We start from the raw sequence: 24,208 nt of genomic DNA, 5'->3' as shown, positions 1-24,208 counted from the left end.
TTCATGCCCTGGCATTATAAACTTCTGTGAAGCCCTTGGGGGTTCAAAGTGCTCACCTCACATCTAGATAAGTTCCTTAGGGGGTCTAGTTTTCAAAATGGGGTCATTTGTGGGGGGTTTCCACTGTTTAGGTACATTAGGGGCTCTCCAAAGGCAACATGACACCCGCAGACCATTCCATCAATGTCTGCATTCCAAAACGTCACTACTTCCCTTCCGAGCCCTGACGTGTGTCCATACAGTAGTTTTCTCCCACATATGGGGTGTCCGCGTACTCAGGACAAATTGGACAACAACTTTTGGGGTTCAATTTCTCCTGTTACCCTTGGGAAAATAAAAAAGTTGGGGACTAATTGATCATGTTTGTGGAAAAAATACAAATTTTTTATTTTCACGCCCGGGCGTTATAAACTTCTGTGAAGCACTGGGGGGTTCAAAGTGCTCACCACACATCTAGATAAGTTCCTTGGGGGGTCTAGTTTACAAAATGGCGTCATTTGTGGGGGGTTTCCACTGTTTAGGTACATCAGGGGTTTTCCAATCGCGACATGGTGTCCGATCTCAATTCCAGCCAAAAACGTCAAATGGCGCTGCTTCCCTTCCGAGCTCTGCCATGCGCCCAAATAGTGGTTTACCCCCACATGTGGGGTATCAACGTACTCAGGACAAATTGCACAATAACTTTTAGGGTGCTGTTACCCTTTGAAAAATAAGAATTGAGGGTGAAAAGATCATTTTTGTGGAAAAAATATGATTTTTTAATTGTACGGCTTTATGTTTTAAACTTCTGTGAAGCCCTTGGGGGTTCAAAGTTCTCACCACACATCTAGATAAGTTCCTTAGGGGGTCTAGTTTCCAAAATGGTGTCATTTGTGGGGGGTTTCCACTGTTTTGGTACATCAGGGGTTTTCCAATCGCGACATGATGTCCGATCTCAATTCCAGCCAAAAACGTCAAATGGCGCTGCTTCCCTTCCGAGCTCTGCCATGCGCCCAAATAGTGGTTTACCCCCACATGTGGGGTATCAGCATACTCAGGACAATTTGCACAATAACTTTCAGGGTCCTGTTACCCTTGGGAAAATAAAAATTGGGGTGAAAAGATCATTTTTGTGGAAAAAATATGATTTTTTAATTGTACCGCTGTACGTCATAAACTTCTGTAAAGCCCTTGTGGGTTTAAAGTTCTCACCACATATCTAGATAAGTTCCTTGGGGGGTCTAGTTTCCAAAATGGGGTCACTTGTAGGGGGTTTCCACTGTTTAGGTACATCAGGGACTCTCCAAACGTGACATGGCGTCCGATCTGAATTCCAGCCAATTTTGCATTGAAAAAGTCAAACGGCGCTCCTTCCATTCTGAGCTCTGCCATGTGCCGAAACAGTCGTTCCCCCCCACAAATCAGGTATCAGCGTACTCAGGACAAATTGCACAATAACTTTTGCAGTCCAATTTCTCCTGTTACCCTTGGTAAAATAAAAAAAATTGAACCTGAAATATTTTTTTTGTGAAAAAAAGTTAGATGTTCATTTCTTTTTAAATATTCAAAAAAATTCCTGTGACGCACCTAATGGGTTAATAAACTTCTTGAATGTGGTTTTGAGCACCTTAAGGGGTGCAGTTTTTAGAATGGTGTCACTTTTGGGTATTTTCTATCATATAGACCCCTCAAAGTGGCTTCAAATGTGATGTGGTCCTAAAAATAAAATGGTGTTGTAAAAATGAGAAATCGCTTTTAACCCTTATAACTTCCTAACAAAAAAAAATTTTGGTTCCAAAATTGTGCTGATGTAAAGTAAACATGTGGGAAATGTTAGTTATCAAGTTTTTTTGTGTGCCGTATCTCTGTGATTTAAGGGCATAAAAATTCAAACTTGGAAAATTGCGAAATTTTCAAAATTTTTGCCAAATTTCCGTTTTTTTCACAAATAAACGCAAGTTATTTGAATGAAATTTTACCACTAACATGAAGTACAATATGTCACGAGAAAACAATGTCAGAATCACCGGGATCCATGGAAGCGTTCCAGAGTTATGACCTCATAAAGGTACAGTGGTCAGAATTGTAAAAATTGGCCCGGTCATGAACGTGCAAAACCAACCTTTGGGGGTGAAGGGGTTAATGTTAGTGCTTTTACTGAGATGACTGTTGAGCAAGTGAAGTCAAAGTGGTCCATTTTCTTGGAGACAAGGTATGAGATTGCAAAAGAAATCCTCAATAACTAAGTCTCCATTCATACAGATATCACTTACAGTAAACAATCTTACAATGACAGACTGATACAGAGGGGAGAGGACCCTGCCCTTTTGGGCTTACATGCTACAGGATGGTGGGGAAGGAGACAGTAGGAAATGTACCAAAGTTATATCCTCAGGAATTTTAACTAAAGGTCCAAAGTAATACAACAATAAAATATTGTTTTTCAACTTACATGTTACAATTTCAAACAAGAAATAAACAGCTTGTGCAGCAGTAAAGGCACCCCTAATTAATATTTGCTTGCACACCCTCTGGCATTGATCACAGCCTCCAAACATTTCTTGTAGCCATCTATAAGCTTCTTGCACTTCTCAGCTGGTACTTTCTCCACTCTTCCTTTGCAGTTTGTTCAAGCTCTTGAATGTTTACAGGGCTCTTTTTTCCCAATGGCAGATTTCAGCTCACCTCAAAGATTTTCAATGGGACTGAGGTCAGGACTCATTTCTGACCATTTTAATACAGTTCATTTTTTTTCTTTTTCAACATTCCTGTGTACTTTTTGATGTGTGCTTTGGGTCACTGTCTTGCTGGAGGACCCATGATCTTCGACTCAAACCAAGTTTTCTCACACTGGGTAAGACATTTTGCTCTAACATCTCTTCATCATTATTTGATTTCATGATTCCTGTGATACCTCAAGGACTCCAGTGCCAGATGCAGCAAAGCTCCACCATGCTTAACTATTGGTAGGGTCTTCTTTTGCATTCAGCTTCATTGTGCTGTCTTTAAACAGACTGTTACTTTGCATTGCCACATGTTTGATCTGTCCACTGAACATTTTCCTAGAAGGATTGTAATTTGTAAAGGTACTCCTTGGCAAAAATCAGACATTGCTTTTTATGTCTTTTCTTCCTTGTCCTTCGCCCATAAAGCTCTGCTTGGTTGAGTGTGCGGCATATGGTATTTGTTGAAGCCTTGACCCCCAGACAATTCCAGGTTGGCCTTCAGTTCTTTGGTTGTTTGAAATGATGTTTTTTCCACCATTCGCACCAATCTTCAAAGACATCGCTTGTCAATTCTCCTCTTTCCCCATGTCCAGGGATGTTCTCGACTGTTCCATGCTTGGCAAATTTCTTAATAACATTGCGCACTGTTGAAACTGGGCTACCAAGGTCTTTGCAGAAGGCATTATACCCTTTGAAAGTCTTGTGTAAGATTATTATTATTACTATTGTGTTTGCTAATAATAGCAATTTTGATGTCTTCAGACTAGACAGCTCTTTGTCTTCACCATTGTGACAAAAGAACAGGGCCTACCATGTGGCTTTTTAAAATACAGAAGTCATCTTTCATTGGCTAATTCATGTCACATTGGCACCGACAATTAAGTACAGGTGATTATCTTTTGTGATTTACCACAGGCCAGTCAAATACCAGTGTCACAGCAAGCTTTAGGTTTTCCTGTTTTTCCCTCCCATTATTTTTTGTTTTAAATTGTTTATCATTTGCTCTTTTATATTTACCACAAGTGCTTTATACAAAAAAAAAACTTGTTTCACTTGATTCATTTTTTTCAAGAACTATTCCGCATTATCTACTTAAACTTCATGGGTGCCAATAACGATGAGCGTGACTTAATATGGCAATGAAGCCAAAATTAGTACACTATGCAGAATTAAACGCTACTTAATCTAAAGGTACTGTCACACTTAGCGATACACCAGCGATCCCGACCAGCGATATGATGCGGTCAGGATCGCTGGTACATCGCTAAGTGGTCGCTATTGAGCTGCCACACAGGCAGATCTCACCAGCGACATCGCAGGGGTCGAGGGTCGCTACTTACCTGTCAGACGAGGCGATCCTGATGTCCTCCCGCCCGCATCCACGCGTCGCTCGTCGTCACAGCAGGAAGCACAGCAGGAAGCTGACGACGAGAAACGGTCCAGGGCGTTCTCGCTTGATCCGGAATAACCAGCGGGGGAGCCGGTCGGAGGTAAGTATCAGACACAGCGATATCGCTAGCAATATCGCTATAACGTCACAAAAACCAGTGACATTATAGCGATATTGCTAGCGATATAGCTTAGTGTGACAGGCCCTTAAGACCCTGAATCATCATTTGTATTTATTTTAAAGCACTTTCCTTTGTCCTGTGCTATTGCCCTTTTTAGCACCAAGTTCATCAAAATGGCACACGTGATTCATTAATTTAACTCAAAGTAAAAAATGGTCTTTTTTGCTGTCTTAATTACTTTTGGCTCCAAAAATATTGCAAAAATTTTGGCATACTCAAAATCACCAGGAAACTAGGGTGAAGTTGCATCCAATTTTGTGACTTTTTAAAAATCGGGCTAAAATATCTGGAATTACTAGACTCTGCCTAGAAAAATATTTAAATTTGAGTCCTCAGTGGTTGAGACTTTTTAATGGCTAACTGAAAAGATGGTAACAAATTGCAAGCTTTCAAGACTACTCAGGTCTCTTCCTACAAAGTGAAAAACGAAAACGGGTTAGCACATAAAAACAGACTTTAAAAAAAGGCGCAAATAGAATAATGAATTGAGTGCAAACCAAAATAGGCGAAAACGGACAAAGCTAGACAAAAAAAATAGGCACAAAGGCAATGACGAATTGGGACCTAAGTATACAAAGAATAAAAGTATTTTACTTCCGTGTGTGCTCATACGCATGTTACAAATGCAACTAAATAAATATTGCTACTAAAATGCTGGAAATTCGCCTGGGGCCTTGTACTAATTTTAATTTTGTTTCATCAGGTGTAAGATTACAGCAGACCTGTCATTGACTGGAAAGCAGCCGTGTACAGCACTATGTGAAAAATGTAATAGCCGTATATCTGGGACCTTCCTTCCTGGCATTCTGCACCAATACTCAACTGTACTGGGGTATGTGGATATTCAAGGAGCCAGCGCCAGAGATCTGGTATTGCTGGAGTGCACCTTCATGATCAGCTGCTTAAATTGCTCTCATGAAGAACCAGTAAAGGTATGAGTAACCCAAAATAGGAAAGGGTAGATGAGACAATTTTACAATATCCAATGCTCTTTTCTCCCTCAGTTAATGGTTGTGTCATCTCCTTTTCTCTTTACTTGTTCTACAGAGTCTCTCTTATGGCATCACTAAAGACTTGAATTGTATCCAGTGTCACAGCAAGCTCAGCATTGTTATTGAAGCAACCAGATTCCAAAAGATTCAACGTTTCCCTGGGAAGGATATCGGTATGATGCAGTTGTTGTATAAGATTTGGGGGTTTAATAGAAATGATATTTTAAAGAACCTGTCAGCACGATTTTGTAATATACAGTAAAGACATGGCTGTAATGGCGCTGTATTACTGTTTACAGTGATACCATTGAAGAACTCCCCTTTTTTGTTGTTCTTCTTTAATCCGCATTTTAATTTTTCTGCTATTTAGATTTTGGTGCACAGGGGCCAGACTATACATTGGGGACTCTTCCCTGTTTGTGATTCCCCAGCCCCTCCGCCTGCCACTTCTGTTTAAAGTGGAGATTTCATACAGAAGAGGCAGGTCACTAAAAAGGCAGTTATTCAAAGTCTGGAGGCAGGTGCAGGGGCCAGGGAATCACAGACAGGAAGCAGAAGATCAAAAAGTGAATATCATTGATTATCTTGAGACTATGACATGTGTCAACAGGTGGGGAAACATTGGGTAGCTAATGATTTGCAGTTCTTGATTTTGAAAGCAGGAAAAATGGCAAGCGTTCAGAAGTGAGTGACATTGACAAGTGCCAATTAGTGATGACTAGTCAAGTAGGTCAGAGCATCTCCAATGAGGAGGTCTTGTGGGATTTCTTAGTATGGAGTGGTTAGCACCTACCAAAAAGGTAGTACCACACAAGGAAGGACAACCTGACAAAAGTGTAGTGGCAACCAAGGAAAATTAGAAAAGTTATGGAACACAAAGTGCATCTAGAGCTATCCGCAAAAGGTTTAGCATGGCTTAAACCTGTACGCTGACAAAAATGGTTCATGTTGGTGATTGAAGAAGGTGGTTTAGTCTCATGAGTTTTTTTTCTCTATCGCTTCATTGGGGTACACAGGAAACCATGGGTGTATGCTGCTGCCACTTGGAGGCTGACACTATGCAAATAAAGTTAGCTCCTCCTTAGTAGTGTACACCCCACCGACCGGGGCCAAGCTAGTCAGTTTAGCTTAGTGTCAGTAAGAGGTGGACACGGGTCTTTCACTAGACCCATATCTACCTCGGTTTCGTCGTTTTCCAGTAACGTCTCTTCTTTTTCAGATGGATCTTCTCTCCTACCTCTGGAGGGATACAATGTGAACAGTCACAACTGTACTCCCATGTAGAGACTATGAGTACGGTGTGTACTGCCACCCCTTATCCTCATCTGTCTAGTTGGCAGGACACTAACCTCTAACACAGAAGAGTGTTTAGGTGATCCGATCACGGTCCTGGCCCCTGTCTCCTACCCACTCATCCACCAGAGCCTATCGGTTTCAGGAGGCATGGACATCCCTAAATCTAAGCGGCTCAGATGTCTATTGATGGACATCTGTGGAGAGATAGATCTCTGTTTCTCTCCCTCTCAGATTCCTGTCCAGAGGTGTTGAGGGGAAGGTTCAGGTAAAGATGAAGGAAAGAATGAAGATAGAGGAAGATCTAGCTTTCCCTTGTTTTATTTAGGACAGGCACTGGGGACGAGCAGCATAGCATGGATGGAGGGGCGCAGGGTTACAGTACTGTTAACTTTGGGGCCTCAGCGCCGCCCTCTTCATCGGTGAATGTTTTTCCACTTTAGTCCCTGGCTTCAGCACGGCCTAGCCTCGGGAACTAGCTCCGCCCCCTCTTTCCTGCATCATCGAGCGGCTTTTTTTCCCCGCCCGTTGTAGACACCCCCCTCATCTTAATAGCTCCACCCCTTCTTGTAGCTCCCGCCGTTAGCTCCCTTGCTAGCTCCGCCCCTTTTCACGGCCTCATTGTGCAAGTTCTTCTGCATGTCTCCCTTTCCTCCAGTGGCGCGGAATCTCACCCCGTTTTTCACTGCGGGCCCTCCTCTTCCTCTCTGCGGTCACCATTTGCCGGCATTGGAACCTGGAACGTTACTTTTCTCTGCAGGAAGTTCTGCATTTACTCCTGCAATTCAATTGTCCTGGAACTCCCTATACAGTCTGGAAACAGACAGAACCTGCATCTTCTTGTGAGTAGTTCTGTTCTGCCGACTGACACTCTCCTCAGCTCATATCTTTCTGTCCCCTAACCTTCTGGCATTAGTTAGTGGGTCTGCTTCTTATGCCTAATCCTAAAGGAGAGCGCTCTCGCCCTCCTGCTTTCTCCTCCTCCTCAGGAGAGAGTGGTGCCCCTATCCTATCTGTCGCAATCTGTGGTGGACCTCACCCTGGTGTCCGCTCTTGACAGGTTTCCCCTTCCTGCCTCCGCCGTTGCTAGCGGATTGCAGAACTCACTGGCTGTGCCTACCAACATGGGCCGTAAGAGATCCAGGCAGGAGCGTCATTCTAGGTGGTCCTCCGCTCTGTCTCTGCCCCTGGTCTTTCCCGGCGGACTGCTTTTTCCAGATCCTCCTCCCCCGAGTCTGGTGAGGCGGTATCGGACACACTATCAGATGATGACTCGGACCTGTATTCTGACTAGGCGTCTAATATGAGAGACATGGTCCATAACCTCATTGTGGCGGTCAATCAGATCTTTAACATTACGGATACCGCTATGGAACCCGTAGAACAGGTGGTTTTGTTTAAACGGTTGAGACCAGCTCCCAAGGTATTTGCCATAAACAGAGAATTTGAGGAGGTATTTTCCAGGGAGCGGGTTAATCCGACTAGACGCTTACAAAGAGAGAAGCACCTTGGCATCCTATATCCCTGAGCTCATGGCGAATGGACTGCTTCTTCAACTGTGGTCCCTCCAGTTTCCAGATTATCCAACAAGCACGGTCCTTCCGCTCACAAATGGCGCATCCCTTAAGGACTCTAATGACAGGATCATAGAGTCTTTTGCTAAGTCTGCCTTCGAAGTGGCCGCTTCTACATTGTGCCCTGCCTTTGCCACTACCTGGGTGTTAAAGACCATAGCTGCATGGGCTAAGCAGCTCCGTCAGGGCATTCTTGCTGGAGCCCATCCGGAGGAATTGGCCGACCTCACAGACCAAATTTCTCATACAGGGAAGTACATGGTGTCCGCCTCTCTGGACGTCACTTCATGCGTGGCTCAGGCGTCCAGTAATATTGTGGCTATCCGACGAACTATTTGGCTTAAGGCGTGGCAGGCGGACTTATCTTCAAAGTCCGCCTTTCACGGACCATCTTTAAAATCCTTTACCAGCTTGCCTTTCCAGGGTTTCCATCTATTTGGCTCCAAGTTGGACCAAATGATTAAGGAGCCCACAGGAGCGACAAGCTCCCTCCTTCCTCTGTCCAAACCTCATCGGCTTCCCTTTTTTGATATTAATGTGCTCCTCTCCCTCCCTACGGTAGCCATCTGCTGGCACCTGGTCCCGGAAGGTGTCATTTTCTCCAGGTGACACAGGTTCTCCTCCTGCAGCCCTCTCCTGATGCCAGTGTTACACTACTCTAGGCAGAGCGGTAAGCTCCTACCCCTTCACTACTGCAGTGTTTGGGACTGATTTCCTGCTGAGAAAAGTCTGTATCCTCCAGCAGTGCCTGCTGTGGCTCAGTAAAAAAAAAAAAGGCTCCCTCTGATCCCGAGCTGGCTGTTCTGCCTTCAGAATTGATGACAGGTCATACTTCAGGACAGACTTCGTGGTGCAGCTTACTACACGGCCGGATGTGAGACTGTTATTCTGCCTAATGCCATCAGGTATCCAGATCTAGACTGCAGCACAGAATCGGCTCTCCTCCTATACCCTTTCTCCAGGGTTCTCTCCACGATTTGTCAGTTGCAGCATACTGAGAACCGATTGCAGCACACCTACCAAGTACAGTGCAGTAGATTTGAAGCCGTCGTCTTTCTGTCTGCTGTCCAGGATTTAGAGGCTCCACCTACCAAGTACATTTAGTCAATATCTACTGTCTTTCCAGTGATTCAGACGTGCCTGGGGTTAATTGCTGCATTGGTCCTGGTATTCTTTCCCTTAGTCAGTTGAGTCAGAAACACCCTCTTTCATGTACCTCAGGGTAATTTGCAGCATCTGCCTACGCTCCCTTCTATTCACCACTCAGTGAATAAGAGGTGCCTGGTATTCATTACTTCTGGCTGTAGCAGTGTTCCTAGTCCGCTTTCAGGTGATTCAGGTTCACCTTTTACTATGTGTCTCGTAGTCATTAACATCTGTGGTCTTTTTCAGTGAGACAGACATTCTACCAAGTGCCACACGGTTGTTCACAGCGGCAGCATAAGTGGCCAGTCCACTTTCAGGTATGCCAGACACACAGGTGTCAAGTACCATACATGAATTATCAGCACTGAGTTAGATTATATATATATATATATATATATATATATATATATATATATATATATATACCGTGACTCTCATGACTGTTCACTGTGGTCTATCTCGATAACCTAGCTCCCTATATATCAACTCTGGGATTTGGTTTCTGAACGTTACAGGAACAAGTTCCCCTCCCTGACAGTGATTGGATATAACTCTGCACGAGCATCGACCAGTGTACGAAGGCTACTCCAGGCCTGGATCCAATGAGAATCATATCCTTATCAGTATTTTGACAATTACATTTTCTCCGTTATCTGTGATTGTGTTGTGGTTCATACCTAGGTAAGTGGGTCCACACACGAAAATCCTCCCAGATAGTCCAGGACTGACAAGGTCTCCCAGGACATCATAGTGAGGATTGTTCTTTTCGTCAGTCAAGTTTTTCTTCTGGATGCTATGTGCTCCTTCCCATCCCCAACTTTATATGGGTTTGACTGGTCTCCTCCCACATTTGACATGGCACACTTCAGTTCTTCAGGGGATTTTCCTTCTAATTTCTCCCTGTTCGGAGTAGGGCGTTATCCCTCTCTCTATTCGGGTTTGACTGCTCATTTACTATTTTGCCTCCCAATGCCATCTAGACAACTCTTTCCTTAGTCCCTTATGACCATTATCATCCCAGTAGGCTTGAGTAGGCTTCCTGATTGATCTGAGTCTGCGGAGTTGTCCACGGCAGTCTACGTTCTACTTACTTAGACAGGCATGGGGTTGTCTCTTCAGAAGGTTTTTATTTTTTTTCAGAGCTGCTTGTGGATGCAACAGAATCCGCATCGCTCTGAATAGATCCTGAGTAGTACATGAAGTTTCCTTCAGTACGGACTCAGTGTTTTGCTCTCCAGTATGTTCACCGTAGCCTACTTTAAAGTTTTTCCTTGTTATATCGGTTTTAACTGTTCCCGTCTTTTTTGTGGCCTACTAGTGAACCGCAGCATTCGAACAGCGGTTTCTCCAGTCAAGGCTTAAATATGATCTATGTAGGGAATCCTTTTATATGCCCTTTCCTCTCCTCCCTGGGTCGGTTCCGGAGCTTAGTTGCCACTTGACCCCCTTTTGAGCTGCTTCTCTGTTTCCCTTTTCAGTTTCTCTTTTCGGTGTTTTGTTTTTTTCCGGTGGGAAGTGCGCACTTCCTTTGATTTCTAGCGGTTTCCAGGGTGTATTTAGGATACCCCGCCCCTGGTGGCAGGCATTTTTCCTGCGTGCCTTCTTGTCTTTCTCGCAATTTTCCCGGATTCCTAAGTAACTTGGCAAAGGGCGTCTCCGCGTTCCTTCTGTAGGGAACAGTTTCTTCGGACGCTCAGATTCCCTGTTTGCGTCCGGACAATCATCATTGTTTGTCCTCCATACTTCTCTTGGCATCTGGACGAATGGCCTCTTGCAACATTCTTTTTCGGGTTCCTAATAGCAGCTCTCTAAGCTGCTGTTCTCCGTTATATTTTTGCCTTTCCATCTGCCATCCTGGCGTTTTTCGCCTGGGTAGTAAGGTCTTCTCCTTATTACAGAGACCAGTCTCCGTCCTGCTATTCTTGCCTCTGCTTGTATTTTTAAGTAGTTCTTGTAGTCTTCCCACCCTTTGGTACTGCTTTGGGACGTCCCGTGGTTTCCTGTGTCACCCAATGAAGCGATAGGGAAAACTAGATTTTTGGTTCTTACTGTAAAATCTCTTTCTCGGAGCCTTTATTGGGGGGGACACAGCACTCGCCCTTTTTTTCTAATGATTCCATTTAGGTTGCTTTTCCTACTACTTTGACACTAACTGACAAGCTTGGCCCCGGTCGGTGGAGTGTACACTACTGAGGAGGAGCTAGCTTTTTTATTTGCATAATGTCAGCCACCTAGTAGCAGCAGCATACACCCATGGTTTCCTGTGTCCCCCCCAATGAATGCGTCGAGAAATAGATTTTACTGTAAGAACCAAAAATCTACTTTTTTGTTAGTTTGATTTTTTACATCATTAGATTGCTATGTTCGGGGGGGCGTGGCTATGTAGCGTGCAGGAGAGGACGCTGCTGTGAGAGCTCCTCAGAATCCTGGAAAAAATCCTGGCATCTGGACCCCTTTTTAAGTAACATACTGGTGGCGATCTGAACCCCCTGGACGGTGGCACCCCCCTGGTGCCCCGCAAGAGGACGTGAGGTGGTTTCTGCAGGCGGGCGGCTGAGGAGACCGGAGCGGGCGGCTGACCCTGCTACTCCACGAGGCGGCGGCCATCTTGGGCGCGCGGCTCTGCTGCTGAGAGCTGCGGCGCTGATCCACACCGCTGCATCGCGGGCAGTGAAGATACTGGCAGACCGATAGAGGGGACACGCGGTGAGTGCCCTGAAAAATTGGGCCCTGCGTGTTTCCCCCCCCATTAACCCCTCACTGCGCCGGCTTGTGCCATTACTGCGGGAGGCTCTGAGCTCCCTCCCCCACTGCTGCTCTCTCTGTGGGGCTTCATCTCCCTGCCCTGGCCGCAAGAGACTCTCCTGAATAGTGCTCACAATTGTATGTAGCCTCCCATCTGTGGCCTGTGCTGGAGCTATAAACGTCTATTAATAATCTGCTGTGATTGTCCTCTGCGGTGGGAATTGTCCGAGGCACGCATTTCTGGCTGTCTCACCGGATCATATTGTAATCAGTCATGAGTCGATTTAAGGGGCCAGGAGCGGCAGAAAAACTAAAAGAGTTGTAAGACCCGATCCCTCCGAAAGTGCACGACCCCTTAGGAATACCTCCTCTCAAGTTCAACGCAAAAATCGCCATTCCGGGGGTGAGGAGGAGACGGAGCAGGAGGAGTTGACCCTTAAACAGGCGTCTGAGCAGTTGATGCAGGCTATCTCTCTGACCAGGACATCCCTGACGGAGAAGATCGAGGATGTCTACACAGAGGTGGGGAGACTTCGTCACGATATACAGGCCATGAAGGCACGTATTACGGAGGTGGAGACGAGGGTGTCCAGGGTGGAGGATACCGTTACACCTATGGAGGCTAAATTGACGAAGGTGGCGGGCTCCATGAAGGCTTGGAAGCAAAAAGCGGATGACTTGGAAAATAGAATGCGTCGGAATAATATCCGCATTATTGGTCTGCCTGAGCGCTCGGAGGGTCAACATCCTGAGCAGTTTCTGGAGGACTGGCTTAAGACATCCCTGGGAGATGAATTCTCCTCAATGTTCGCTATTGAAAGAGCCCATAGGGTCCCTACAAAACCCCTGCCTCCGGGGGCTCCGCCTCGGCCTTTCCTGGCGCGTCTGCTCAATTGTAAGTGAAAAATGAGGATGAATGAGCTCATGGAGATCAACATCCAACACTGCGGAGACACCATCACATGTTTCTCAACGCAGTGATTCTAGAGCAATGCCCCCATCCCTTATGGGAAATATGTAAAAACATGCAAAACACAAGCCGCGGAGACACCATCACATGTTTCTCAACGCAAGCAATGACTGGCCAGGTCTTTCCCCAGGAAGGAACAACCACGGGAAAGGCAGTCTCCAATGAAGGAAACCACCTATGCCAAAACATGGTATCCATCCACAGACAGCTGTATTTGCCCTCATCAGTGTGGTTAGGAAACTGGCCAGTAGGAGCAATGCCTAGTAGAAGACTGTGAAAAATGAGGATGAATGAACTCATGGAGATCAACATCCAACACAGTTTCCTACTCCACACTGATGAGGGGCAATACCCTGAAACAGCTGTCTGTGGATGGATACCATGTTTTGGCATAGGTGGTTTCCTTCATTGGAGACTGCCTTTCCCATGGTTGTTCCTTCCCGGTAAAGACCTGGCCAGTCATTGCATGCCTTGAGAAACATGTGATGGTGTCTCCGCGGCTTGTGTTTTGCATGCTCAATTGTAAGGACAGAGACACCATTCTGTGTCTTGCACGACTAAAAAGTCCCATCAAGTTTAATAATGCTGTCATCTCCATCTTTCCGGACTTTTCCATGGAACTGCAGAAGCAGCGGGCACAATTCATCGAGGTCAAGAAACAGCTCAGGGACAGAAACATTGTGTACTCGATGATATGCCCGGCTCCGGGTTGTTCACAGAGGTACCTCCGTATTTTTCATGGATCCGGCGGAGGCGGCTGAATGGCTGCGGTCCCATGGGGCGTCCCCTGCGAAGGATTCCTAATGTAACGGCTGTTAATTTGGATCCTCTCAGTTACAAGTCTAATTGGAGCTTTTTCGGCGAGTATCCAGTTACCAACAATACTGGACACTGTGTTCAGTGATGGTATCCCCTTCCTTATTTTTTGATGGGGGTGTGAGACTGTGCTCCTACATCACTAAGTTCTTGTTTTGTGTTTTCTCTTTTCAAGGTTTTAGTTTTTATAGGTATTTAGGTAAATGCCGCAGCCGATGCTAACTTTGTTCGCTAGGTGATATCTGCACTCTGGGTACCACTATGCAACATATCCAGGTAGGCGGGAATGCGTTCTGAGCTGATTTGTATGACCTGGAATGTAAGGGCATAAAAACCCTCTGAAAGAAAAAATTAAGGTGTTCTCACAAATTAGACAACAATCGCCCTCATATTGTGGCTTTGGTTGAGACGCACCTGACCAGGGATACGGTTCGGTGGGTGCAAAAACCTTGGGTATAGTGGTTTATACATGCTTTTCACACCAGCTATTCCAGGGGAGTTTCACTATTAATACATAAAGATGTTCGGTGGGAGACCAGGGAGGCCCGGAAAGATCCTGAGGGAAGGTTTGTGTTTGTACATGCGCTAATTAACTCTCAGAAATATGTTATCCTGTGTACTTACAACCCTCCCCCAGCGAATATGTCAATTATCCAGAAGGCATTGAGTTTCGTCCTGAATTACCCAGATGCTCACGTTATTTGTATGGGAGATTTTAATTTGGTTATGAATAATCATCTAGATAAACTGAGACTAGGAGATGGAGTGCAGAGCGAGACATTTCCCCCCCCCCTGGTTACATCCCAGCTGTCACAATTTATGGCGGGAAGCGGGTGGCTGGATCTATGGAGAATGCGCCATCCTGAGACGAAGGAGTATACTTGCCACTCCTCCACTAAACGCTCTCTGTCTCGCATAGACTACATTTTTGGATCCAGCAGCCTGGCGACATGGGTAGATGATATTGAACATGGTAGTAGGGGAATTTCAGACCATAGTCCGGTTGTTCTTAAACTTAAATATGGCCCATCGACCAATAGGATAACATGGAAATTGAACCCCTTTTGGCTGAAGTTGATAAAATCGCCTGATAGAACGATAGATCAGGTACTTTGCTTCGTCTCGTCCCTTCCTGAACCCCGAAATGTTAATATATTTTGGGACGCTCTTAAAGCTTATCTGAGGGGTTGTTTGTCCTCTACAATCTCTTATATTAAACGGGTGACATCGGAGGAGGATGGCGAGATGGAGCGACGTCTGAAAGATTCGGAGGCAGCCTATATATCTGATCAAACTAATAGTAATAGGGTGGAGTGTTTGACTGCTCAAAGGTTACATACTTAATAAAATATTGATACTGAAACTAAGCGTAAACTATTTTTTACTAGACAATCTTATTTTGAAATGGGGAATCAGGCTAGTAAATTTTTGGCTTATTTGGTGCGACAGCATAATATAACTAACACGATTCTACAGGTCCGAAACTTGGATGGTACTCTGGTTTCTTCAACGGAGGAAATACTGAAATGTTTTTCTGATTATTATAGTTCATTGTATAATTCTAAGACTGATGTGGATGGCCTGGGGTGTCTCAATTATTTGTCATATATAGAGTTTCCCGTACTGAGTCCCTCCCATCCTTTATGGATGCTGAGTTTACTCTGGAGGAGGTGGAGGATGCCATAAAGGATATGGCATCTGGGAAGGCCCCTGGGCCGGATGGATTCCCTGCTGAACTGTATAGGAATTACCAGGAGATACTGGCGCCCCTTTTGTTGACGGTGTTTCGTGGGATTTGGGAGGGGGGATGCATGCCGGAATCATTCTATGAGGCTAATATAATAGTTCTTAAAAAGGAGGGGAAAGACCCTTTAGATTGTGGATCTTATCGACCCATATCATTGGTAAATGTGGATTATAAGATTTTCACAAAAATTTTGGCCAAAAGGTTGAATTCAGTCATATTAGATCTTGTACACTCTGACCAAGCTGGCTTTATGCCTGGTAAGAACACCTCTATCAATATTAGACGAGTCCAGTCGGTGGTCCAATGTAGCTCCCTGGTGCCGGACAATGAGTGGACATTGGCATCGCTGGATGCGGCCAAGGCCTTTGACTCTCTTGAATGGCCTTTTCTCCGTGCATGTTTGCAGAGGTATGGATTCGGTGACAGATTCCAAAAATGGGTCAGTATTTTGTACATGAAGCCTGGGGCCCGGGTCATCCGAAATCATTCCATATCTGAGCCATTTTCACTACATAGGGGAACTCGTCAGGGGTGTCCTCTTTCCCCGGCCCTTTTTGCTCTTGCTATTGAGGCACTGGCAGTTCGTATAAGATTGCTATGTTCATTTGCTACCTGGAAAAGGCATGCCACCAGGATTCTGGCCAATATGCTGCTGCTGGGAACCTTGTGTCCCGCTATTCATCTTGTTAAGTTTCATTAAGAAACTCTTGCAAGTTCCAGCATGCTTTTTACATTATAGTGAATGGGGTTGTCTGGTCCAAATCGATAAGTCTGCTGTCACTCTGTGTGACTGCAGATTTATGAATCCCCTCAGCGCACGCCTTTTGCGCTGCGGGTTTTCAACGGTTTTTGAGCTGGGACTGGGAGGGTATGTATGCTTTATACATACTCCCAGCCAGAGCCTGTGCTGTGGGCGCGGCTTCGCTCCGCAAATGTGTATTGAGTGAAGCTGCGCCCTGACTAGTGACACGGGCGTCCAGGTCTCCACAGTTTAGTGAGAAAGCAGTAGGAGAAGCAAAGAAAGTATTAATGTAAAAAACAAAAAAGTAATTCAGTTACACCCAATCCAAAACACACCATAAATACACGCCCGACCAAGCAACCAAGGGTGGGTGATATGTATCTCAATAAAGGCTATGAGTAAGAGATTTTAGCTGTCCCTGGGGTGGGAAAGAAACTTAATTTTACTGTTACCACAAAATTGTTTTCCACTGTAGCTCAATCTTCTAATTGAGCAACCTCTGCCTGTAGTATTTTCCTGCCCATATTTGCATATGCCGAAGCAAAACTGTGGTCCCTGTAAAACTTCGTAAAGGTACGCAGAGTCGACCATGTGGCTGCTTTTCAGAGTTGCAGAACTGATGCCTGGTGACGAACTGCCCAGGAAGATTCTAACGCTCACGTAGAGTGGAAGCTGACCCTAAAAGGAGGAACACTGCCTTTTGATTTACACACCTGAATAATAGGTGTTCTAATCCAGCAAGCAATGGTCTCCTTAGAAAGTAGCCAGTCCCTTTTGAGGCCTCTTTGGAATAACAAACAAGGAGTCTGACCGTCTGAACCGATCCGTAATGGACAGAAAGGTCCGCACCGATCAGACGACATCCAATTTCTTTAAAGCTCTTTGTTGGCGCAGAGCAAAAAGATGGTAACACAATGTCTTCATTTAGATGAAAAACCGATACCACCTTAGGGAGAAAGGATGGAATTGGCCATAAAGCTACCATTTCTTAATCCTTCATCAGGACAAGTAACACAACAGGAGAGAGCTGCCAACTCCGATACTCTTCTGATGGAAGTGATGGTTACCAGAAAATCTATTTTATTGGAGAGTCACAGATTGAATATCTCCTTAATAGGCTCAAAAAGGTGGAAACTGTAGCGCCTCCAAGAAGAGATTGAGATCCCAAGAAATAAGGGGATTCCTGTACGGTGGCCTTTTGTGTGCCACTCCCTGAAAAAAAGCTTGACTTGTGGCCTAGTTGCCAGATCCTTCTGAAATAAAATAGCCAGAACCGGAGACCTGACCTTTGAGAGAACTAAGCACCAACCCAGCCTTTAACTCTGACTCGAGAAAGGAGAGACGTACAGGCAAGGAGAAAGACATTGGGGTGAATTCATTAGACTCACACCTCCGAAAGTAGGCATTCCAAGTGTGATGTTAGATATGCAATGAAGAGACCTTTCTTGACTTCATCATGGCCTGGATAACTTGCCCCGATGACACCTGTTGCTCTTAAAATTGTGGCCTCAACAACCATGTGGTCAAATTGAGCGACTGTAAATTCTGGTGGAAAATTGGGCCTTGATTCAGAAGATCTGCCAGGAAGTTAATCAAGTCTGCATACCAGGCCCTTCAAGGCTAGTTTGGCACGATGATGATAACCCGAATAACCTCTGCTCTGAATTTCTTGAGAAGCCTGGGCAGAAGGGCTAGACGAGGAAAGATACAGTGCAGAGCGAACTGGGATCGCCAATGAGTCTACTGTGACCGTCGGAGGAGCATGAGATCTGATGACAAACCTGAGAACTTTGTATTTTAGCTTGGATGCCATCAAATTGACAACCAGGGTTCCCCACCCTTGACAGATATCGTTGAATACTTCCGGATGTAGAGATCACTAACCCGCAGATCTGCTGGCGGCTTAGGAAATCTGCTGCCCAGTTGTCTGCCCCGGCTATGTGAAGTGCTGAGATTCTGCCTTCTCCTGAATACTTGCGACTTCTGACATGGTGGGGACTGACTTTGCGTACCCCCTGTCGATTTAATGTATTCCACAGCCGTGGCATTGTCCGAAATTAGAACTGATAATTCTGAGAGAGATGTAACCAGTGCAGAAGAGGCAGATGAATGGCTCTGAGTTACAATACATTGATCAGGAAATGCCTCTCCTGGTTCCCCCAGGATCCTTGAATAGATAGATAGTGAAAGATTGCTCCCCATCCCTGAGAACAGGTCTCTGTAGGCAGTACTTGCCAATGGATGAGGAGGAAAAAGAGACCCTGAGTTAACAGATGAGGTTGACTACCATCTTAGAGATGGATGGCTGCAAAAGGGAAGGCTCACAGATTGACCCAAAGAGTGTATCGATCTGTCCCAACTCGCCAAGAGGGCATTTTGTAGTGCTCTTGAGTAAAATTGTGCAAACAGGAGTGCCTCTAATGCGGCCATCATCTTGCCTAGGACCCTCATGCAAAACCGGAGAAAATGCTTCCCTAATCCCCTCAAGGTCCAAATGGTGGACTGAAGAGCTAATCTATTTTTACTCTGTAAGAAAGACCAATGCTTGGGACTCGTTGAATATCATCAATAGGAACCGTAGTTGCTGTACTGGACTCAACAAGAACTTTGCCCTTTCGCTAATCCATCCAATGCAAGTTAAAGAGTCCATAACAATCTGAAGGCTCTCCAAGTTCTGAAAGAAAGTGGGTTCTTTGATAAGGATGTAGCCCAGGTAAAGGGATCGCCACAATTCCTCTGGTTTGTAGCAGCACTATATTTGATGCCAGAACCGTCGTAAATACTCTGGGAGCTGTGGCTAGGCCAAAAGAGAGGGATACAAACTGATAGTGATCCTGGTTGATCACAATGCGGAGATCCCTCTGATGAGTCTGAAAAATGGGTGTGCGAAAATAAGTGTCCTGAATATCTATTGAGGACACACAATCTCCGGTTTCCATGTGAGCAATGACCAAATGAAGAGACTCCATCTTGAAATGGCGCACACGAATTGACTTGCTCAGACACTTCAGGTCTTGGATGCGTCTCGCCACACTATTGCTTGTGGCATTAGCCGAGCATTCCACAACATCCAAAGATGCTGAACATAAGTACCTGCCGGCCTGAGCAATCTGGTCAGCTACCGCAGCAAACTGCTCTTTGAGACCCTGGAATAATACCCCGACGCAGGTTTTTTGGCGACACGATAAGTGCCCAAGATACCCACGTTGCAGAAAATGCTGGGCACATGGCAAATCCTGCCGCTTCAAAGGCAGATTTGGCTATAGACGCCGAACATTTATCAGTAAGTTCTCTAAGGGCTGCCACTTCAGAAAGGGGCAGGGTGGTGGTTTTACATAGGCGGGACACAGTCGTATCTAGCACTGGTGGAGAGGACCAAGATGTTACCAACTTCCCTGGGAGGAGGTACAGAAGTGTAAAAAGAGAAGAGAATCCCAAAGAGTCACCTCCCTGGTAACGACCGCCGAATTCGTCTGGATACAAGGTCCAGCCCCTTTGACCAAAGAGGAAACAGGCTGAACAATACAGTCTGTACTCTCTGCTGCTAGGCTGGATGAAACGGACTGCACAATTTACACCCTGTTACCCCTACGATCCATCAGAAATGCGAAAAGGGTAAAAAACCCAAATCTTACATGTCAAAAGCCTTTGAATCAGGTATGTGAAGACCTATGTTGCCTCCAACTGACAAAACAAAAAACTGAGGAAGCCTGAGGCTAGCAGGCTAGATATAGACTGGTGGGGAGAAACCGATTTTCATTTATGATGTAATAATAAGTGTCAGTCTCCAGGAGGCAGCAGCCTATCCCTCCGGTTTCTGTGTTCCCCAATGAGGATTTTTTTTAATGTCCTCATTGTTAATGGGGGAAAATGTGTGCGATTTGTGTTATGATGTATTCACATTGTGGGGCAGTATCTGGGGCCTCCAAAACACGCAGGCGTGATCGCCTGATGTCATTTCACGGGCAGCGCGTACTGCGCATGCCCGAGAACTGCTTTCACAGAGCAGGCGCCGCCATAGGAGACAGAAGGAGGCGGGGCCCAGACGGCAGCACAGGGGCATGATGGACGTCTATGGGAGGCGGGGCCCATACGGCAGCACAGGGGCATGATGGACGGCTATGGGAGGCGGGGTCCAGATGCTGCAGAGAAATGATTGACGGCGGGGAGGTGGCTGCTTCAGTCCTATGGGACTGAATACAGGTGTGAGGACCTATTTATAAAAGTTAATATTTCGGCGTTACTGGGGGTCAGAAACGGAAGAGCCACCTTCACAGAATGCAGCCTTAGTGCTGCTGAAGGTGGCTCTTTTACTTAAAAACGCCCGGGGGGGTGACAGGTTCCCTTTAAAGTTGCAACGTGAAGGATTTTCTGCTGACTTTGGTACAGTCTAAATTATCCTATCAAAAAAGCTTGGAGAACTTCTTAATAAAATCAACAATTCTTTATTAAACACAATAATTCCCCTTCGGAAGAAGCAAGAACGTGAAATGCGCGTTAGGGGGTTCCCACACGTGGTCTTTCAGTCTGATTCAGTGGTATGTTACCCTAAGGGTTGTATGCATCTTTTTGCTATGTGGATTGCCTTGCACCAATGTAATACTACTATATTGCACTTTAAAAACTTTCTTCTTTCTTTATGCACTTTTATGTGATTATGATATAGATTTAAAGTAGATATACGGTATATGGGTATTGAATGGTGCTTGGCACAATCTGCAAAAAGGCTTATAAGGAACTATAGGAAAGATTGTAGCGGGGTATATGGTTTAAATCACCAATAGGATGTAACTCTAGACACTAAGCACTAGAGGGCAGTAATAATAAAAGAATCATCCTATATATATAAAATTTCTGTATTGAATTTTGTATGAATAAATTGTGGAGATTTGTGACTGCACATCTTGAAAATGTTATGGTGAATATAGTTCCATAGTCCAATATAATGAAGAAGGTGTTTTTGTGAGAATAATCCAGTATTTTTAAAGAATTATCTAATATTTGTACCACTTTTTACTTGAAGGTATCATGTATTGTCTAATCATGTACTACTTATAATTTGTGTTTTATTAATTATTGTGTTTAATAAAGAATTGTTGATTTTCTCCAAGTTCTCCAAGCTTTTTTGATAGGATAATTTAATAGTTGATTTAGGAGAATTAGTATTTTGTGCCCAAAACTATCGGATATATATTTGGTACGGTCTAGTAGGTCCATGTCTTGATAGGGCAGAACTGTTTTGAGGGCACGAGAGAGAATTACACAATATTAGGCATGCCATTTTAATATTGTGAATGAAAAATGTAGTATGTATTTGCATCTTTAATTCTGTTACAGGTAACAGAAATCAAGGATATATGCGAAAGAAAGCAGTGAGAGATCCTGCTATACAACCTGGGAAACCTCTTCCTGACCGAGGTGCCTGTAGACATTATAGAAAGAGCTACCGTTGGCTGAGGTGAGCTTTTATATTCCTATTTACTCTATAATTATTTATAGCGTATCACAAAATTAAGACGTGCTGACCCATGTCAAAGTAATCTAATCCGATAACTAATGATGAAATCACTATCCTAAAGGTTGGCAAACACAATAATTTTGGAGATCGTATTTATTGACCATGTTACTCATAATAATTATTGCGATATCTGGTTAGATCTTAGAATATTGACATGTGTATAATCATGCTTTCTTATAAATGAAGTAGCACTAAAGATGTCCGGGTCTTTAACATTGATGGCTTATCCTTAGGATAGGTCATCAATGTCTGATTGGTGAGGGTGTGAAACCCATGACCCCTGCCGATCAGCTGTTCCCGTTGTCTTCGGCGGCTGGAACTGCTCAGTTGCGCAGCTACAGAGGTCTATTGACTGTATGTATAGTGGCCAGGGACTGCACTTGCACCGCCTATTAAAATTAATAGGGGGTGGATTTGCTGTACCCTGCTGCAGCCAATATTCCGTCAATGGAGCTGTGCTGTGTAGCTCCACAACTGACCAGTTCCGATTGTCGAAGACACTAGGAACAGCTGATTGGCGGGGGTGCCTCATGTCGTATCCACAGCATTTTACTATACTGTTTTGCTTATACAACTAATCCCCCATAACCATATGGGGGGCACAAGAAGAGATCCCACAATAATAATAGAATTTAAAAATGTATATATTTTAATGAAAAACATCTAAAAACAGTATAGACAAAAGCAAGATAGCCATGACAGGGGACACCAAGCAAAATGAATAGGCTATAACATCATATAAATGTAATTATATGCAGCATAATACATCCCATGTAAAAGGCAATATAGGGATCCTACTTAGAATAATCCCCTAGCAAGGTAGCTAAAATGGACAAGCTTAAACAATGATAGATCCCTGGGGTGTACTGCATAAATTATGCGTACCTGCATATGTAATAAAATAAAAATATAAAAAAATAAAAATATAGAAATTTTATAAAATAAAATGTTTTAGATGTTTTTTCAATAAAATATATACATTTTTAAATTCTATTATTATTTTGGGATCTCTTCTTGTGCCCCTCATATGGTTATGGGGGATTAGTTGTATAATATGGTTAAAGTGCCCTAATTTACATATCTGGACTCTTTTTTGATATATTATACTGTTTTGCTTGCAGAGGGTTAATTAGTGGAACAACTTTTTGTTTCACTAATTGGTGCAACGCACACCTGTGTCTCACATGTTGCTGTGTTGTGTTGCTAGCAGTAGTGGTCTTCAGTTAGCCATGAGTAAGACCATCTAGGTCGAAACGCGTTGGTCTCAGACCACTAAAGACCCCACCTGCCTGCCTTTTTTTTCATTTTGTCCATTTTTTTCATTATATTTTTAACTATGCATAATAACATTTTTGGTTTTTAAAAAATACTATTACGCTGGAGACTTTTCCTTCATGTATTAAGTCAACGCCTTGATCCAGGCGGCTCCGTGTGTGACAGAATTGTGGATTACTGCTGAGACTGGTGAGCTGGCTTTTTTCCTTTTTCCCTTCCTATATGTATTACTAGTTCCGACTGTCGCCGACACTAGAAACAGCTGATTGGCGGGGGTGCCTCATGTCATACCCACACCGTTCAGACATTGATGGCCTATCCTAAGGAAAGGCCATCAATTTTAAGGTCCCTGACAACACCTTTCCTCCTCTTCCAGTTTTCATTTTTCCATTCTAATTTTTTCCTCTCCTTTTATTAAATAAACATATTTTTTTACTTTTGCACTGACATAGTCATACAAGGGTTTTTTTGTAGAATGGGTTGTAGGTTTGAATTACACCATACATCTAACCATATAAAGTAGGGGAAAATGGCAAAAAGATTTCAAGTGCTGTGAAATGGTGGGAAAAAAGTGCAGTGCTGCCCATGTTTAGGGGGGTTTATTTTTAATTGTGCAGGTTTAAAAAAATACCTGGAAACATGATTTTTGAGGTCAGTTTAATTATGGAGATATCAAACCTATAGTTTTTTAAATTATTTTATTGACTTAAAAAAATTAGGAATTTTGTAAAAATAAATACCATAAAAAAAATTGGTTTGAAATTGATTTTCTGAGACCAGTAACTTTTTAAAATCACCATCAATGTAGCTTGTCTTTTCCATGGCAACCTGGTGTTTTTCTTTAGACATTTGTACAATATTAGGCTACATACTATGCTTTTGATGTCTTATTATTGCATTTTTTTGGTGTTATTACAGCGACCTAAACAATGGAATTGTGGTGTTTTGATTTTTTTTTCTCATTATGGCATTTACTGATCGACTTCATCATTTTATATTTTGATCAGACTTTTCTGGATGCAGTGCTATCAAATATATATGTATTTCTTTATTCGTAACTGGGGAAAAGTGGCAGGATGTGAATTTTTATAATAATTTTTTAACCCCTTTCTGC

At 44.0% G+C, this 24,208-nt stretch overlaps 1 protein-coding gene across 5 annotated transcripts in view; it reads left to right on the top strand.

The window, feature by feature from the left end:
* Positions 1-24,208, top strand: part of LOC141092973 (uncharacterized) — a 137,320-nt gene that overhangs the window by 57,986 nt on the left and 55,126 nt on the right. For all 5 annotated transcript variants that reach the window (XM_073579355.1, XM_073579353.1, XM_073579354.1 and 2 more), the window contains exons 7-9: positions 4,980-5,208; positions 5,324-5,441; positions 21,639-21,759. In XM_073579355.1, coding sequence (XP_073435456.1) covers positions 4,980-5,208; positions 5,324-5,441; positions 21,639-21,759 — 468 coding nt within the window. The remainder of the gene's footprint in view (positions 1-4,979; positions 5,209-5,323; positions 5,442-21,638; positions 21,760-24,208) is intronic.

This window comes from Dendrobates tinctorius, unplaced genomic scaffold, assembly GCF_039654945.1.
Source record: "Dendrobates tinctorius isolate UK_male_01 unplaced genomic scaffold, ASM3965494v1 ptg000062l, whole genome shotgun sequence".
Lineage (NCBI taxonomy): Eukaryota > Metazoa > Chordata > Amphibia > Anura > Dendrobatidae > Dendrobates > Dendrobates tinctorius.
The sequence above is the reverse complement of the archived record's forward strand: the minus strand, read 5'-3'. Positions and strand labels throughout refer to the sequence as shown.